The 18,565-nt window shown below is 44.4% G+C and overlaps 1 protein-coding gene across 1 annotated transcript; it reads left to right on the top strand.

Annotated features, from left to right (window-relative positions):
- Positions 1–625: 625 nt before the first annotated feature.
- Positions 626–16,338, top strand: LOC310795696 (bile salt-activated lipase-like; the record flags this gene model as incomplete). The annotated part of the gene is made up of 11 exons (XM_083657764.1): positions 626–688; positions 1,509–1,656; positions 2,936–3,055; positions 3,168–3,365; positions 3,690–3,820; positions 4,550–4,657; positions 5,085–5,199; positions 8,263–8,446; positions 8,695–8,898; positions 13,805–14,014; positions 16,146–16,338. The coding sequence occupies 11 exons, from the start codon at positions 626–628 to the stop codon at positions 16,336–16,338; spliced, it is 1,674 nt and encodes a 557-aa protein (XP_083513890.1).
- Positions 16,339–18,565: the final 2,227 nt, after the last annotated feature.

The raw sequence follows: 18,565 nt of genomic DNA on the forward strand, positions 1-18,565 counted from the left end.
ACTCAACACATAAAAGTGATCTGTACAATATTTGTGTTTGTGCCACAGAGGGACAATAAGGCTGTCTAGCTTGTCTAACATGACAGAGCAGATATGCACCCTCTTGTGGGCGGGGTTTGAATACTTTATTGAAACAATGGCACGAGAAATACAGCGTAAGACCAGATTCATTGAAACAAAAGGAATAAAACACAACAAAGCCCGAGGGCTTATTTCCATTGTGGTCCTAGACGTGAAGCAAATGGAGTGAGTGTATGTGTGCATGTATGAGCGCGTGTGTGCGCGAGGGACATTTAACAAACTAAACATTATATGCGTTACACACATAAATAAATACAGGAACAACCATCTATATGTATATACATACATATAAATACATAATATACAAAAACACGCGTACACACTTCCACCCCTGTACACATACCTAATTACACACATAAATATACATGTAAAAAAAAACAATACAGCCTTTACACTTCTGCAATAATCATTTCGAATCAATTCTTGCAGAAAGGGCCAACCTTAGGGGCCGCTCTGTAGCCACTGTTTTAAGGTGGGTCTGGTGCATATAAGGCCTGTCACTACAGGCCTTATATGCAAAGAGTTGACTTTTTCCTGGACAGCCATGGAGACCCTGAGGATTTTGTTGGCTGCCGCCCTGTTCCTGGGGACAGCCTCAGCAGCATCCGTAAGTCTGGATAATCATTGGTGTGCATGTGAACGTACTGTAGCAGCTCATGGAGAATATATAAACACATATCAATTCATATTATGCTCTTTGTGGAATTTTGGAATTTGATCGGATTTCTTCATTTGAGGATGGGGGGAGAAGTGCAGCTGTTAAAATGCTTTAATTGAAAGTATTCAACATGTCTAACAGAGAGTGTTTGCTATAGATTAGTATACATCCAGGCGATGTCTCGTCATAGATGCGTGGTCATTGGTCAATAGGTCAGTGTGGGGGAAATCCTCCTGTTTTCCCCCACGGCCACGCACACACGTTACCGGAAATAATGTGACCGACTGTATCTATGTCCCTGACATCCCGGGAAAAGTATAATTTCCAGAGGTTCATCCTTCAATATCTCTACAATATAGACAAGTAAAGGCAAGGCAAGGCCAGATTTATTTATAGAGCACATTTCATACACAAGGCAAATTCAATGTTCTGCACGAGAAAGAAAGAAAGGTACAAACAAACAAACAAACAAACAAACAAACAAAGGGATGGGTCAAATGCAGAGGATGAATTTCCCCATGGCGATAAATAAAGGGTAACTTAACTTAACAAACAAACAATCAAAGAACAGGTCAGGATAATAATAAAACGGAAATAAAATATATAAGTAACAATAAAAAAAAATATTAGTAGGCCTACTATCATTTAAAAATTCCATAATTTGTTTAATTCTGTGCAATTGATTATTTGAGTGTATAAGACTGTTACAAAATTATATCCCATGCAACCTTTGAGAGCAAATCTCCCTCCCTTCTGACTCTGTCTCCAGCTGGGTGTGGTGATGACAGAAGGTGGCGGTGTTCAGGGGACAAACATTCGCCTTGGGCTTTTCCGCTCCATGGATGTCTTCAAAGGAATCCCCTTTGCCGCCAAGCCTGGAATTTTTGAGAAACCCAAACGTCACCCTGGCTGGACGGGTGGGTTCAATTCCTATTCTACTATAATTAGAAAACTCTATGTACAGTATGTATATGTGCATAACATGCACATACATACATAGTGCCTTGCAAGGCACTCCATTGCTCCGATCGCCTCCAAACTTTGCCGAAACACCTTTCAGGGGTCTGGAATGAATCTGGTGGATGCAAAAAAAAAAAAAATCCGGCCACTACAGCGATATTTGACATTTTTAGGCCTTCACACTCCATGTGACATCATCATCATCCCTTCCCTGCTTTCCACTGATGATGTCATTGATGATGTCACTTGAGTTACATCACAAGCAGCCCTGGGGGCACGGTGGTGCAGTGGTGGCGCAGTAGTGGCGCTCTCACCTCACAGCTTTAGAAGGTCCTTGGTTTGATTCCCACTAGGGATGCTGGAAAGGCTGATAGGGTGATCTCACTCGGGCAATTGTGATGTCATCAGTGATAATGTCATCAGTGATGTCACTGACATCACCTATCAGCCTTTCCACTATCCCTGGCGGGAATCGAACCCAGGACCTTCTAGCTGTGAGGCGACATCGCTACCACTGCACCACCGTGCCTCCGGGCTGCTTAGGAACCTACAAGCAGGTCCTGACCGTATTCTCAACAGCACCTGGATGGTGGTGGTGCAGATGATGGACAAGGTGATTGAATGTGAGATGTATGTAGGGACAAACAAGGTGAAAGGATCTTCCTGCCAATAATTCCTAACCATGACAGAAATTATGAGCTTCCTTTGTCAGACGGCAGTTCCCGATCAGATTGGCTTTCTCAGTTACGATCAACAAAGGTCAAGGGCAAGAGAATGAGCGAGTTGGCATCTACCTACCTCAGCCAGTGTTTGCTCATGGCCAGCTCTACACTACACAGCCTTCTCCTCCAGGAGAAAGCAAGCATGAAAGTACTTATTGAAGGTGATGAGGAGGGAATAACAGACAACATCGTCTATAAGGAGCTACTGTAATCCTGTATGCAAACATTTCCATAACTGCGGCCATGGCGCATCTCCAGAGTCTCCACCCTAGAAATCGAACACTTGATTTCTAGTACGTAATGGCAGCAATAGAATAATCATAAACAAACAAAATGATTAATATTTAAAGAATAAGTGTGAGATCAAACAGATCATGTGGCAAAACTCACATTAATTCTCATCCTGGTTCCACCGGCATTTAATCAGTTTATGGTAGGCAGCAATATAATTTAGCTGTATGATGGATTTCAAATTCATGTTGTAAGGTGTAACAAAATTCTCACCCTCCCACAGGCGTTCTGAAAGCTACAAAGTTTGCCAAGAGGTGTATCCAGATGAGCGTGCTGCAGACTTCATCCTTTGGTAGTGACGACTGTCTCTACCTCAACATTTGGGTTCCTCAAGGCCAATACGGTAGCTTGCCTGTGCATCCAACAATAATAATCAAATACAGTTCTGTGTAGCATGTTAGAATCTTTCCTACATTTGGTGAATTGAAAAACAATACTTATTTTTCTCCATAAAGTATCATCAAATCTTCCAGTGATGATTTGGTTTTACGGCGGAGGCTTCCTGGTTGGAGGTTCGATGGGACCCAACTTCCTGAACAACTATCTGTACAGCGGACAGGAGGTCGCAGACAGGGGAGATGTGATTGTGGTGTCAGTGGGATATCGTGTGGGAACCCTGGGCTTCCTCAGCACTGGGGACTCCAGGATACCTGGTAGGTCCTATCAACAGGTAAACGGTATGTAATGGAAGGGAAGGAGGCAATCCTGTGCATGGGGCAATTTTTGTTACAGGTTATTTCTTTATGATAGATTACCCGAATGTCTTCAAATGCACTATACCTGTATAATATTAATTAATTAATAATAATAATAATATAATTATTTCAAAACATTTTTCACATGTGGCCTCTGACTCGGAATTCAGAATTCTGACGTGGGACCTGTCTACATCCTTCCTAAGTGCTGCATTCAGTGCCACGCTTGCTTGAGTCTGTGCCAGCAGAATAAAATATAGCTAATATCACGATTCATGACAGGAAACTATGGTCTGTGGGACCAGCATGCTGCCATTGCCTGGGTACACAGGAACATCCGTTCTTTTGGAGGAGATCCTGAAAACATCACCCTCTTTGGAGAGTCTGCAGGTGGAGCTAGTGTCAACTTTCAGGTCAGAGGTTTTCATGAAGTCTTGATCTTAGTGCATCAAGATGACATACACCCATCATGCACATTTTGATCCCTTTGCTTGCTTTAATGTCATGCAGACTTTCTTCCTCCTCTGTTTTTCCTTTGGTTTCATTGATTTTGCTTCTTCCTTATTGACCACTACTGTCACTACTGCTACAACTACTTTGTGCCAGGTAATTTCTAATTGCTTCACTGACCTATCCCTTGTTTTTCTGTTGTATATAGTTTTTGTGCTATGTATTTGCACACAGATTTTTTTTTGCTGCAAATACAATTGAATGTATAGGTCTTTGAGAATCTTGAAAAACACTATACAAATAAAATATTGACAATATTTCAATCAGATGTCAACAATTTTAAAGACAGTTGTGCATAGACGGCTCTGCAGCTGCAGAGGAGGAGCAGTAGAGGGCAGTGTTTCTTCTGAGTAGAGAGGTGTGTAAAGAACCTTGGATCACCAAGACAATCTTCTTGATTTGAGTATCTTGAAAAATATTTCTGTTATAAAAAATGATATGGATATGAAAAATTAAAATCTAAATCTGAAAATATGCAATAGGTGCAATGGTGAAATGTTCTTATGAACACCCATTTTTAATCCCCACTGGACAATCTGTATTTTTTCCTTTTTCTGTTTTATATTTTACATGCAGAAACATACATTTTAAATTAATCTTAACAGTAATATTGTATGTGTATTCCTACACAGACTCTCTCTCCACACAACAAAGGATTGGTGAAGCGAGCCATCTCCCAGAGTGGAGTGGCCTTCTGCCCGTGGGCATTTAGCAACAACCCACGTAAAGTGGCAGAGGAGGTATGTGAACACATGCTGTGGTGTCATTGTCAGATATCACAGAGATAGAAAATCTAACTTGGTTTTTAAGTGATAAGAACATCAACACCAAAATCATCCATGTGTGGGCGACTAATCTCTAAATCTAAAGTGAGAAAATGTGAACTTGTAGCAGCTCTAAGCCGAATGGTAAGCAATCTTAAATCCTATGTGACTAAATCTAACAGGTTTGTGTTGGAGATTGGTAATGTTTATACAAAATATAATGCAATACTTTCCCCGTTTCCAAGTTTCATTGAGTTAAATTCAGTCCTATGACATTGATTTCCATGTCAAATTGTTTATGTTTGTGCATTAAAACATGTATTTATTTTCTTCATAATTATAGTTCTGGTACATACAGTAGCCTACATAAAGAGCACCATGGTATTACCTACTGTTTCCTCAGGTTGCTGAGAGACTCAGCTGCCCCACTGGCAGCTCGATGGTGGCCTGTTTGAAATCGACTGACGCTGTCAAGCTCACCATGGCTGCTCCCCGCGTCCCCCCAGGCTCCCCAGACAGTGAGGAGTCTTTTACGATTCATACGCACATTAAACTACTTTATTACAGTGTACCTGCGCCAACAGAGTTGGGCAGAGTAGGCCGGAAGGTATATATATACAGTATATGTTTTCACGCCTATTAATAGAGTCCACCGCGCTTCAGCCAGGTTTACGGCAACCATTTTAGGGCATCCTCGTCCGTCAGAGTATAGGCTATCGTTCCTCAGTCTAAGCGTTGTCAGTTGTCATGTCTCCTATAGTAAACCGTCGAGTGTGCCCTGAAACACCTTCAGTCCTCACACGAAAACGCTGTCATTCCTCCTGCCTCACTTATCACTCAAACTAGCTGTCAGGCATCACTCCTCACGTCTCACACAAAAACGTTGTCGATCCTCCTGCAGACTAGTTGTCAGACATCACTCAAACTAGCTGTCAGGCATCACTCCTCACGTCTCACACAAAAACGTTGTCGATCCTCCTGCAGACTAGTTGTCAGACATCACTCAAACTAGCTGTCAGGCATCACGCCAAGGGCGTCGTTTTGGTCTCAAAGTTGGTAGGGTCGAGGATGGCATGAGGGGAGGCAGTTTCGGCGGCGCCCTCAAGGGCGCCGCAGAAAGAAATTTGAGGTTTTTGTTTTACCTTTTTTAGCCATATTTAGACGAATATCTCATTTTAAATCAACATTAGGATTATACTGTTGTGATGTCATTATTCAGTATCTTCTCCTTTTCTCAATAACTTTCATGTCACCACCTGCTCAGCTCTCCTGTCAGCATAATTGTAACTAACAAACACAAACTGTAGGTTTAGCCATCTAATCATGTTCTTTCACAAACAGCCGGTTTGGAAAGAAAAAATTGCCACTGAATACCACACATCATACATCCTACATTTCTTCCTCCTAAGAGTTGCACGGTCTTCAGTCAGATGTCAATTGCCACCATTTGACATGCCAATACACTGTTGTCATCGCGCAAGCACATGGCTACTTAATATGGACATTAACATCCATATTACTGTATAGCCATGTGCTTCAGCTGCGCGCTGTACTTTGCTAAATTAGCATCGATGCTAGCGGGACTTGCCTGCTTGCTGCTGCTTGCACTACTGCACTGCTGCATCACTGCTGCTTGCTGGTATGTTAATCCCATGTCAGAAAAAGTCTCCAGATTTGTCGCTAGTTAGTCTCTTCTGAGAAAGATTGTCTCCAGAGAAAACTGTGTGTGTGTGTGTGTGTGTGTGTGGGTGGGCGTTTGTTTGGTCATCAGCCAAATGAGCCAATCAAACGTGAGTTTGGGGGAAAAAAATTGGACTGGCCCATTCAGTTGTGAAAAACAGGGGTAAATGTAACTTTGAACATATTGCAAACTAATTTCACTCAATAATGGTCGGGTCAATTCTATCCTTGCAAAATATGGGAAGACAATCTAAATGACCTATATAACTGCACTCCAAAGATAATGCAAATAAGGTTGCTTAAAAGTTGATAGAGACAATTGGACACCCTGAAATGTTGGTTGTGACTTGTCCCAACCAACCCTACCCAAATCGACGCGCTTGCATCACGCCTCACACAAAAACGTTGTCGATCCTCCTGCAGACTAGCTGTCAGGCATCACTCAAACTAGCTATCAGGCATCACTCCTCACGTCTCACACAAAAACATTGTCGATCTTCCTGCAGACTAGCTGTCAGACATCACTCAAACTAGCTGTCAGGCATCACTCCTCACGTCTCACACAAAAACGTTGTCGATCCTCCTGCAGACTAGTTGTCAGACATCACTCAAACTAGCTGTCAGGCATCACGCCTCATGTCTCACACAAAAACGTTGTCGATCCTCCTGCAGACTTAGCTGTCAGGCATCACTCAAACTAGCTGTCAGTCATCACATGAAAACGCTGTCATTCGTTGTTTTTGGTTGTTCTTCCGTGTGCGATGAGGAAACCGCAAGAATGCCTGAAATGAGCAACAATTTATTACAACTTCACTTTCGGTTGAGTGATTTTGCCTTCAAAATAAAAGCGTTTTTTTTTTTTTTTTACAATAGAAACATAATTAACATCGTAACACTAAGAGGAACATCTAGTTTAATCTTTGATTATTAAACTAGATGTTCCTCTTTGTGTTACGATGTTAATTCTGTTGGGTCTCATGGATTACTACTTTAATCTATTGTAAATAAAAAAAAACAAGATTTTATTTTGAAGGCAAAATCACTCAACCGAAAGTGAAGTTGTAAGAAATTGTTGCTCATTTCACAGAGGCATTCTTGCGGTATCCTCATCACACACGGAAGAACAACCAAAAACAACGAATGACAGCGTTTTCATGTGATGACTGACAGCTAGTTTGAGTGATGTCTGACAACTAGTGTGCAGGAGGATCGACAACGTTTTTGTGTGAGACGTGAGGAGTGATGCCTGACAGCTAGTTTGAGTGATGTCTGACAGCTAGTCTGCAGGAGGATCGACAACGTTTTTGTGTGAGACGTGAGGAGTGATGCCTGACAGCTAGTTTGAGTGATAAGTGAGGCAGGAGGGATGACAGCGTTTTCGTGTGAGGACTGAAGGTGTTTCAGAGCACACTCGACGGTTTACTATAGGAGACATGACAACTGACAACGCTTAGACTGAGGAACGATAGCCTATACTCTGACGGACGAGGATGCCCTAAAATGGTTGCCGTACACCGCGCTTCAGCCAGGTTTGGAATAAAAGGGTCCTGGTGCTCAACAGTGAAGGACAATATGCATAAAGTAATGTTTTACCTGGGCACTTCACCTACCCGAAGTAAAAACACAAGAGCACTCTTTTCCGTCTGCACGTTTAATAGAAGGGGCTGACTGACGTTTTGACAGACAAGTCTGTCCAAAGAGTTTGACTCTGGTCAACAGGTAAAACATTACTTTATGTTTTCACGCCTGTTTGTCCTTTTTGAATGAATGAATGAATGAATGAAACAATCAATCAATCAACAAACATAAAAATCCAGTAAGATAAAAATAAAAAATAAAATTGCATCATAAACATGCGCTATACTGTAGATGCCAGTTAACAATGTGTCCATCTTTTTCAGAGCCTGGTATAAGCTATATTAATTTAACTCCTGTTGTTGATGGAGACTTCCTTCCTGATCACCCTGCCAACTTGTTCCACAACGCTGCTGAAATTGATTACCTTGTGGGGGTCAATAACATGGACGGACACCTCTTCACCTCGGCGGACATTCCTTCCCTTCTTGGAAAGGAGGAGACTCCTGTGTAAGGCTGGGAGGCCATCAGAGATTTGGTTGTAATGGCCCTTACAGTCTTCCCACAAAGCAAACTATTAAGCCAATGCCTATAGGTTTAATTGGTTGTGAAGTACAGACACAATAGAGTTGGCAGTTGCAATTGCCCCCTCAGTTACAATGGGCATGACGATTCTGCTGTTTAATAGCACTGCAGTCATTTTACTAACGGTCATGAAAGTGACATTGACCTCTCTCCCTTATTCACTCTCACTGCAGAGAAGATGTGAAGAAGCTCCTGGCTGCGTACACCAAAGAGAAGGGCCAAGCTGCTTTAGATCTTGCGTTTGCTGAATACTCCGCCAACTGGGGATCAGCGCCCAGCCAGCAGGCCATCAAGATCACCGCTGTGGACATTGGAACCGACTACATCTTCCTGGCTCCTATACAAGCTGCCATCCACCTCCACGCTGCTAAAGCCAAGTGAGACCAACTTGTTTCTCTAGCCTAAAAAACATTTTCACTAGCTTCTTAACATGAAAGAAACGGGTCAAGATGCAAAGCAAAGAGTTTGATAACTTATCTATTTCTGTGATCAACAAAAAACATCCCAACATTGGGATTTGGACAGACCTTCCAATAACATGACTAGACACACACACACACACACGCATGTACTGTACGCACGCACGCACACACACACCGGAGGAAGGGTTGGAATTGGTGGATCTAAGATGGCGGCGCGCGCAGACGCTGCGGCTGTAGGTCTGCCTTTTTGGTGTTTTTCATTGTTGTTTTTGTACGTCTTATCATTCGCGTTTACAATATCACACGGTACAAACATATACAGCCGACAGGACCTGCTACAAGTAGGATTAAACAACAAGCAAGAAGTCACAGCAGAGTATATCCAACATCCCAGCGGCAATTGCCAGGGACCCCGGGGCGCCGTGGTTCGCCATCCCCGGGGGGCGGAGGAAAAGACGCCGACGAGAGAGGAAACAAAGACGAGGCTGTAGAGGCGGCCTACTAGCTAGGCTACGCAGACAACCACACAGACAACCACTTCCCTCAATTTACCTCTCAAATGCTAGATCCCTCAATAAGAACATGGACGAACTGAGGATACAAGTCGCAGATAACAACATCGTTAAGGACAGCTGCGTTCTGTCAGTCACAGAAACGTGGCTCAAGCCCACGACTCCGGACTCAGCTATCGAGCTAATGGGATTTACAACGTACCACCAGGACAGGGATGAAGCTGCCACCGGGAAAACGCGAGGTGGAGGGACCTGTGTTTATATAAACAACAGCTGGTGCACGGATTCCAAGAAGGTAAGCAGCCACTGCTCTCCCGATCTGGACTATGTGACTGTTAAATGCAGACCCTTTTTTCTACCGCAGGAAATATTGGCTGCTCTCATCACCTGTGTGTATATAGCCCCGGATGCTAACGCTAAAACAGCACTGGGAATACTACATGATACTATCAGCGGCCATCAGAGCAAATACCCTGAGGCTGTCCATGTCATTGTGGGAGATTTTAACCAAGTAAACCTGAAGACTGTGCTTCCCAAATTCTACCAGCATGTCAAGTGTGCCACAAGGGGAGCTAACACCCTGGACAAGGTGTATTCTAACATCAAGCTGGGGTTCAGGGCCAAGCCACTGCCACACTTGGGCCAGTCAGAGCACATGTCCCTGCTCTTACTCCCAGCATACACCCCGCTTAGGAAAAGGTCACCCACGACAACTAAAACTGTGACATACTTCCCCGCTGCCACCATTGAGCAGCTTCAGGACTGCATTGAGTCGACTGACTGGGTGGTGTTTGAGCACCCGGACCTGGAGCAGTACACATCAGCAGTCCTGGCCTACATCAAGCACTGCTCAGACACTGTGGCTGTAGTTAAGCGCATCCGGGTGTACCCCAACACAAAGCCCTGGATGACAAAGAAGGTGAAATGCCTGCTCAGGGAGAAACACACAGCCTTCAGGTCTGGTGACAAGGCGCTATACAGCGCTGCCAGAGCCGATTTGAAGAGAGGCATCAGAGAGGCCAAGGCTGCCTACAGGAGGAAAATAGAGGACTGCTTCCATAGCAACGACACCAGGCGGGTGTGGCAGGGCGTCCAGCACATGACCAACTACAGACCCAGCAACCTCGCGGACACCGACGGTGACGCCGCATTGGCGGAGGAGCTGAATAACTTCTTCGCCTGCTTCGAGGCGGAGCCACCGGAGGCCGCCACACCACATCCACCAGCCCACAGCAGCCACATCCTCACGTTGGAGGAGCACGAGGTGAGGTGCACGCTGAGGGCGGTGAACCCGAGGAAAGCTACGGGACCTGATGGCGTGTTGGGACAGGTGCTGAGGGGCTGTGCGGGCCAGCTGGCCGGGGTCTTCACCAAGATTTTTAACCAGTCCCTCTCTCAGGCTGTCGTTCCATCCTGCCTGAAGACCTCCACAATCATCCCAATCCCGAAGAAGAAACCCATCAGCTGTCTGAACGACTACCGTCCAGTCGCACTCACACCCATCATTATGAAGTGTCGAGAAGCTGGTCCGCACACACATACTCTCAATCCTTCCATCCAGCTTTGACCCTCACCAGTTTGCCTACAGAGCCAACAGGTCCACGGAGGACGCCATTGCCACAGCTCTCCACTCTGCTCTGTGCCTGGAGCAGGGGGGGAGCTACACGCGGCTGCTCTTTGTGGACTTTAGCTCGGCATTTAACACCATCCTCCCTGACAGACTAGTGACCAAGCTGCTAAACCTGGGAATGTCCCACTCCATCTGCCTGTGGATTAAGGACTTCCTGTCGGTTCGCTCTCAGAGGGTGAGGACAGGCCGCCACATCTCCTCGGTCCTCAGCCTCAGCACCGGCTCTCCCCAGGGCTGTGTGCCGAGCCCCCTCCTCTACACCCTCTACACCCACGACTGCACCCCCACCCATCCCAGCAACTCCATCATCAAGTTTGCTGATGACACCACCGTGGTGGGACTCATCTCGAGGGGAGACGAGTCCGCGTACCGCGATGAGGTGGAGCAGCTGTCAGAGTGGTGTGTGGTTAACAACCTGGCCCTGAACACCACTAAGACCAAGGAGCTGATCATTGATTACAGGAGGAGGAAGACTGACATTCAGCCCCTGTTCATCAGTGGGGACTGTGTGGAGAGGGCTTCCAACTTCCGGTTCCTGGGCGTCCACCTAGACAACGACCTGGCCTGGCGCACCAACACCACTGCTACCATCAAGAAGGCACACCAGAGACTGCACTTCCTGAGAATTCTCCGCAACAACCAGCTCACTCACAACTGTTGGTATCTTTCTACCGCTGCGCCATAGAGAGCATCCTCTCATACTGCATCTGTGTTCCTCCGTACATAACCCCCCACTAAAAACATGCAGAAGATCGTCATCCGACCAGTGACGACAACATCTGAAGTTGGTCCCCGGGCGCTGGAAAGAAAAAGCGACCACTGCTCCTGGCCTGCCCCCCGGAGGAAAGGACAAACCAGGATGGGTCAAATGCAGAGGACAAATTTCACCGGCCACCGTCAGCATGAGTGTGTTTGTGGCCGCATGCATGTGTTGATGTGTGATCGTGTGACAATAAAAGACGGGCTTGTCCGTCTACTAACTGTTTAGAACTGTGTGTGGTTTGCCAGCTGCACAGCCGCAGAGAGGAAGGCGCTCCAGAGGGTGGTCACCACGGCCCAAAGAATCATTGGCTGCCCCCTGCCCTCCCTGGAGGACCTGTATGGTCCTCGCTGTCTGAGGAAGGCACACAACATCCTCAAAGACCCATCCCACCCCGGACACTCTCACTTCGAACTGCTGCCCTCAGGCAGACAGTACAGGGCAATAAAAACACGCACAAACCGACTAAAAAATAGTTTCTACCCCAGAGCCATTTCTGCACTGAACACTGGTCACTGAACTGCACTGAATCACTGAGCAATTTATTCAATTTATTATTCATCTACATTCCACAGTGCAATTGCAATTACGGGTTGTGCAATGATAAATTGTGTTAAATTGCGAATGTTGTGTGTTCTGTGTGCTTCTTTTATTCTTTTATTCTCTTATACTTCTAAATGTACTACACCTTAAAGGTTGCTCTTTTTCCTTGTACTCTGTGCAATGACAATAAAGATTCATTCATTCATTCATTCACACACACACACACACACACACACACACACACACACACACATGTACGCACACACACACACACACACACACACACACACACACACACGCACACACACACGCACACGCACACACACACACACACACAATACTGTGCATTATATTGATATATAAAGGGACTGGTCAGAGCAATTTAGAGAGTGGTGTCAGCGGAGGTACGCTGACGGTGTACGGTGGCGCAGTCGGTAGCGCTGTCGCCTCACAGCTAGAAGGTCCTGAGTTCGATTCTCGCCTGGGACGCTGTGGGCTCTGGAGTTGTGACCCCCCCGTATCTTCAGTGCCTACTGCCCAGGTGGGCTATCTCGTTGAAAGGGCCTTTATGTGTGGAGTTTGCATGTTCTCCCCCTACCCCCCAGGGGGTTCATCCGTACATAACCCCCCACTAAAAACATGCAGAAGATCGTCATCCGACCAGTTTCTACTTTTTTTTCAGAATCAGAATCAGAATCACTTTTATTGCCACAGTATGCAAGTTACATAGGAGGAATTTGTCTTAGTGTCTGTGTGCAGTGTAGCGGTCATATCAATATACAGAGATAAGAAGTAGGAAGATAACTAAAACAATCACAAGTTGCAAGTGCAATCAAATCAAGTAAATATATACAATATGTTCATGAGTGGTGAAGTGTTCTGTGGATCATAAATATGAATTTATGTTGAATTTACATGAGATTTACAGTCGGAGTTAAATAGAGTTTACATTGAATGTACATGAAATTTACAGGCTAAGTTAAATAGGCATTAAATGTAAATGATACAATTTTTATCAGAATGAAGCTTTGTGACATCACAGGTTATCTGAGGTGAGGTGTACAGTCAAACTTGGTTTCATCTGTAGCAGTGGGTGATACTGTTCACTGCACACTCCCAGAGGGCAGAGATGTAGATGTTGTCAAAGGCCCACTTGCTGCATTACTGCTGTAGGTTTGCTTTATATTCAAGACAAATTGTTTGAGAGAAAAAAATCTAAATCGGCTCTCTTTTGCCTTTGGATGCATTTAGTCTGGTAACTTTTTGGTTTTGAGATCTTTGAGTTTTGTTTTGAAAATGTACAGATTCGCTTTTACTGTATGACAGTCATCTGAAATACTAATGCTGGATAGATGTAGGATAAATACACCTAATGTGTTTGACTGCAGTATCAAACTGTGTGATATGGTTTACCAGGTCTGGTCGTACCTACTCCTACCTGCTGTCTGAGCCCAGCTTGATGGCCGGACCAGGCAGACCCTATCCCCAGTGGGTAGGAGCTGACCATGCTGATGAGCTGCAGTATGTGTTTGGCAAGCCCTTCACCACACCAAAGGCGTATGGGGACAGCCATCGTGACCTGTCCGGCTATATGATCGCCTACTGGACTAACTTCGCTAGGACTGGGTAAAACACAGTGGACACAAATAACAGTTTTAACATTCTGATGTGATTGTTAAAAAAAATGTTTTATCACAGAATTCACTATGGACAGCAATAATACAATATTAATACAATATTGAGAAAATAGTCTCAATAAGACTTTGCCATGTAAACAGCATTTTCTGATTACCTTAACACAAGTGAGTTCCAGGTCACAGTCAGAGTAAGCATAATGAGACGTGGAGTATTTTAGTTGCCTTATTGCAGGGGATTTTAATCGTGTATAATACACCTTAACACATTCACTGCCAGCCCTTTTTTTTTTTTACTGTAGGTAGGTTCTGCCAGAGGGTTTTTTTGAGGATTCTGGCTCATCTTTCAAGACCCGAGGATTCTTTTCTGCTAAGATTTTGTGAACACACAATATCTCAAAAGAACTAATAGAATGTGTGCTTTCTCTGTCTAAAAGAGTTAGTTTGTAGAGTTAGTAGTTATGTAAGCATTAGCAGTTGAATACAGCATGGTTTCAGCGTCTGAAAAATTATTCAGAGATAAACGGCTTTTTGTGAAATTCGATAGAACAGTCACTTTAACCATTCATTTTTGCCATCAGTAAGACGTCAGACATCTAAACAATAGTTTTGAACAGTAATTTCCTCCATAACAGCAGGAAACCCCCCTCTGCTTCCAACTCCTCCCTCCGTGGGCGTTCTTCTTGGCTGCAGCGGCCGTGTCACAAGCTCGTTGCTGCTGCTGCTGCTGCTGCTGCTGTGCCTGTCTGCGCGGCCGCTCTTTGAGGAAGTCTGGATGGACTCGCTCGCTTCTTGGAGTTTTGGTTGAGAGCTTTGATGAAGCTTTTGCGATTCTGGTCATATTTATGCTGCGTGTTTCAAAGTGTGTTCCACCCGTAATCTATTATGCAAATTTGGAATCCCGCACCGCCAGCAATCAGCGCGAAAACGAAAGCGTTTTCGCCAATCCATTTTCATGAGAATGGCTTCGAGGAAGCCATTCTCATGAAAATGCTTGCCTTCCTCTAGTCAGGAGAGCACTGTCGCCACTTAGTGGGTCGGTGGAATGGGTTGTAAACGTTCGGTGGTTCCAATAATTATATAAGAGATGTAAAAGGGTTAGATGCACATCCCACGGTCAAAAAAAAAAAAATCATTTTTTTGACGGAGTAATACGTCATTGGCAGTGAACCGTTGGATTTTTTTTGACGGAGTAATACATCGTTGGCAGTGAACGTGTTAATAGACTACTTGCACAACTCCACTACTTCCTGAAATGAGTAGGGCATAGTGGTTTCCTGTCCACACTATTGGATGAACTGATTAATGTCAGGTGTGCCTGATCACTGTTGTTGTGACTGCAGCAGTCAGGCACACCTGAATAGCTGTGAGTTTTTTGTGACATAAGCAATCCAACTGCTTGTTGACACTTGCTCTGCCTTCCAGCGGTTACAAAGTTGTTTACAGAGGAAAAAGATGACTGACACCAGAAAAAAAAGGAAGTCCCAAAATCTGTGGGGTGAGGCTTACGATTTTGAGAGAAATGCCAATCATGATATGAAAAGGGTTGCTGACTGAATGAAAAGACAAGCTTATGTGCATTTTTCTGAACAAGTTTGCAAATGCTGGGAGATATTAAAAAGGAGCTACTATGCCACAAAGAAGAAGAACAACAACTGTTTAGTCAGAATATTGTCTTATTTAGAATGGTTACATGCTGCCACTCCGACGTGCTGCCGAAATATCGGCACTCAGAAAGGGGGTCTATATTCCCCGTTTTTCACTAACCTCTCCCAGCCCCCACGCCAAACCTAACCTCCCCCCATGCCTAAACCTAACCTCCCCCAGACCCTAACCCAAAACCTAACCTCTCCCACCCCCACGCCTAAACCTAAGGTCGGCATTGTGGCTTCTAAGGTGAACGACCGCCAGTCCGAATAATGGAAGTTAACGTTCGGAGTGGCAGGGCTTCGGAAAGGCAGAGGAACCCCATTTAGAATACGGCAAATAGTCAGATTATTGCTGTCGGTAGTCTTTGTAAACTCCCTCTGAAATGTTAACTCAGATTAGTGCCCTGCTCTGTTTCATGATACTATACTGTAATGGATGCGTGCTCTCATACAAGTGTCATTTATCTTTCACAGGGACCCCAACAAAGGAAAACTGAAGGTACCTGTGACCTGGCCTACATTCACCACCGCTAGCCAGCAGTTCCTGGAGATCAATGCCAAGATGAACGAGAGCTACACTGGGCAGAAGATGAGGCTACGCTTTGTGCGATTCTGGACCAGCACCCTGCCCGGCCTCCCATCTGTCAGTGGCACTGCAAGACAGTGATGCATCCATGAGTCAAAAATAAAAACGGAAACTGAAAAGCTGCCAGTGATTTTTATTTGACAGAAATAGTGAGAGAGAAAGACTGTACATGGACCGCTCTACTCTGTGAGCCCCCAGGGGCTTTGTGTGATTTAAATTAGGTCAGATCAGTGTGTCTTCCTCTGGAGTCTTGGCTGGAGTCGGTTTACTGCCATTTCGACTCCAGTTAGTGGATACTAATGTTAATGATATGGCCAAATTCCTTATTAGACAGTTCACAAAGAACTTGACTACCTAAAGAGCAAGTGCTGTCTTTGCAACAGTAATGTCATTTTTTCTCCTCTTCTTGGGCCCAATCAAAACCCACAGGGGTTTGAACCTGTGGACCTTGGGGACAAACCCAAATAGGCCTACAGTAGGGAAGTGGTAGCCATGTGGGCTAAATGTATGTGGGCTCAGTGCAGATGACCTATTTAGGCACCTTTCTTCACACAGTCAGAACCCACATAGAGCCTGGGAGTGGCATCCTGTAGAGCAGTGACACTCAACTTGCGGCCCGGGGGCCAGATGCGGCCCACGATAGGGTGCAGAGTGGCCCCCCAACCATTTTCAATGAAAATGAATGTTGAATAAAGTTTGACTGACCTCCAGCTAAATTGTCAAATATCGCCGCCTGCTTGCCGCCCGGCATTTAACTTAAGTATAACTGTCCTGTGTGCAAAAAGTTATCCAACTGACCGATCAGTTGGTCAGAGATGTTTGGTTAATTTTCTTTTTGGAGATCCTTTATTGATTTGTTTGGGGAAAGGGTTTACTCTGAACAGATTGGAAAATTGAAATGAAATGAACAAACTGAATTTCTCACTTTTGTTTATCGCTATTATTTATTTAAAAACAAAACACTATTTTTGGTGAATAACATCTAGTTTGTTTGATTATTTGGACTTGCCCGTAAATTATATTTTTCTTTTGTGTGAATTTTTTCACATTGGATTTATATTGAACGTTGTTTGCATGGTCACTCAGATTATTGCTTTGATTGTCAGACAAAACTCCGGCTGGCACCCAAGAAACCTAGAATCTGCTACAGAAAAAAAATATTAATAATGTTTGTTTATTAACCGGCCCCTGGCCTCCTGTCACTTTGCAAAAGCGGCCCCCGGGCAAAGCAAGTTGAGTATCCCTGCTGTAGAGCAACATGAGTCCTCCATTTAACCTGCGGACAAACTTTGGGGCCCATGTATCAGGACCAGAGGGTCCCCAGGAGAATTGTTAAACTTGTTAATTTACAAGGAGTTGACACAATTAGAGAATGTAGAAGGATGACTTTTGATCATACAGTAGTTTCTCTGTTATCTCTCTACCTACAATTAGATAGCAATACAGATAGTCATGGAAAACAATATCATATCCAACGATACAATTATTTTGTACAGATTTGAGTCAAATGGGGCTTGTGGGCCTAATGTGGACTGCATTAGGGGTCCTTGATATGAAATTGAGAATCACTGTTCTTGCACAAATGGAGGTAGTGAAATCAACCATATTTGTGGAATAAAAAGGTTATGTTTTACTTCTGTGTTCATGTTGTGGCATCGCATCGGCCTGCCACAGGGACACTGACAAGGGGACAATTAGCCTCTGACTAAAATTTAATCTGGCATATTGACATTCAAACAAATATTTATTATAGGCTATGCATTGTCCCTGATCAAATAAATAAATAAAGTTGCTTGTAGGCTGACATAGGCTCTTGATTACCTAATAGGCTTGGAAAGTAATTACTATCAAACTGATTAAAGTTGTATGAAGTTAAGGTCTTCTGTTATCCACCTTATTTCTAGCTGCCATGATGCCTATGGGTTTTTCTTCCGGTGTAATCCTCCCAGCCTTGTTGCCGACAGCTTGACACCCATCTCGGCGAACTGAGCAAATCACTAATCAGGTCCAGCTTGGCAAAAATCTTGTCGATAAATATCCCTTTAAGAGCGCAGTGCATCATGTGTAATCGCCTATACTGTGGCTAATGTTAGCGGCTAGCTAGCTATGTCACATGGCAGTAAAACACCACTGAATGACCAAATTGATATAACTTTTAACCATTTCGAGTAACACTGTTTCCATACGGATATTTCTCTATCAATTGTTCAATGTGTTATCATTACTACTGTAATTTGCTACTGTTGTGTCAGCTAGAATTAGCGTCTTTATTGTCACACGAACACACTACAACACATGCATGCGGCCA

This window comes from Poromitra crassiceps (genome assembly GCF_964638095.1).
Source record: "Poromitra crassiceps genome assembly, chromosome: 21".
In the NCBI taxonomy this organism is placed as follows: domain Eukaryota; kingdom Metazoa; phylum Chordata; class Actinopteri; order Beryciformes; family Melamphaidae; genus Poromitra; species Poromitra crassiceps.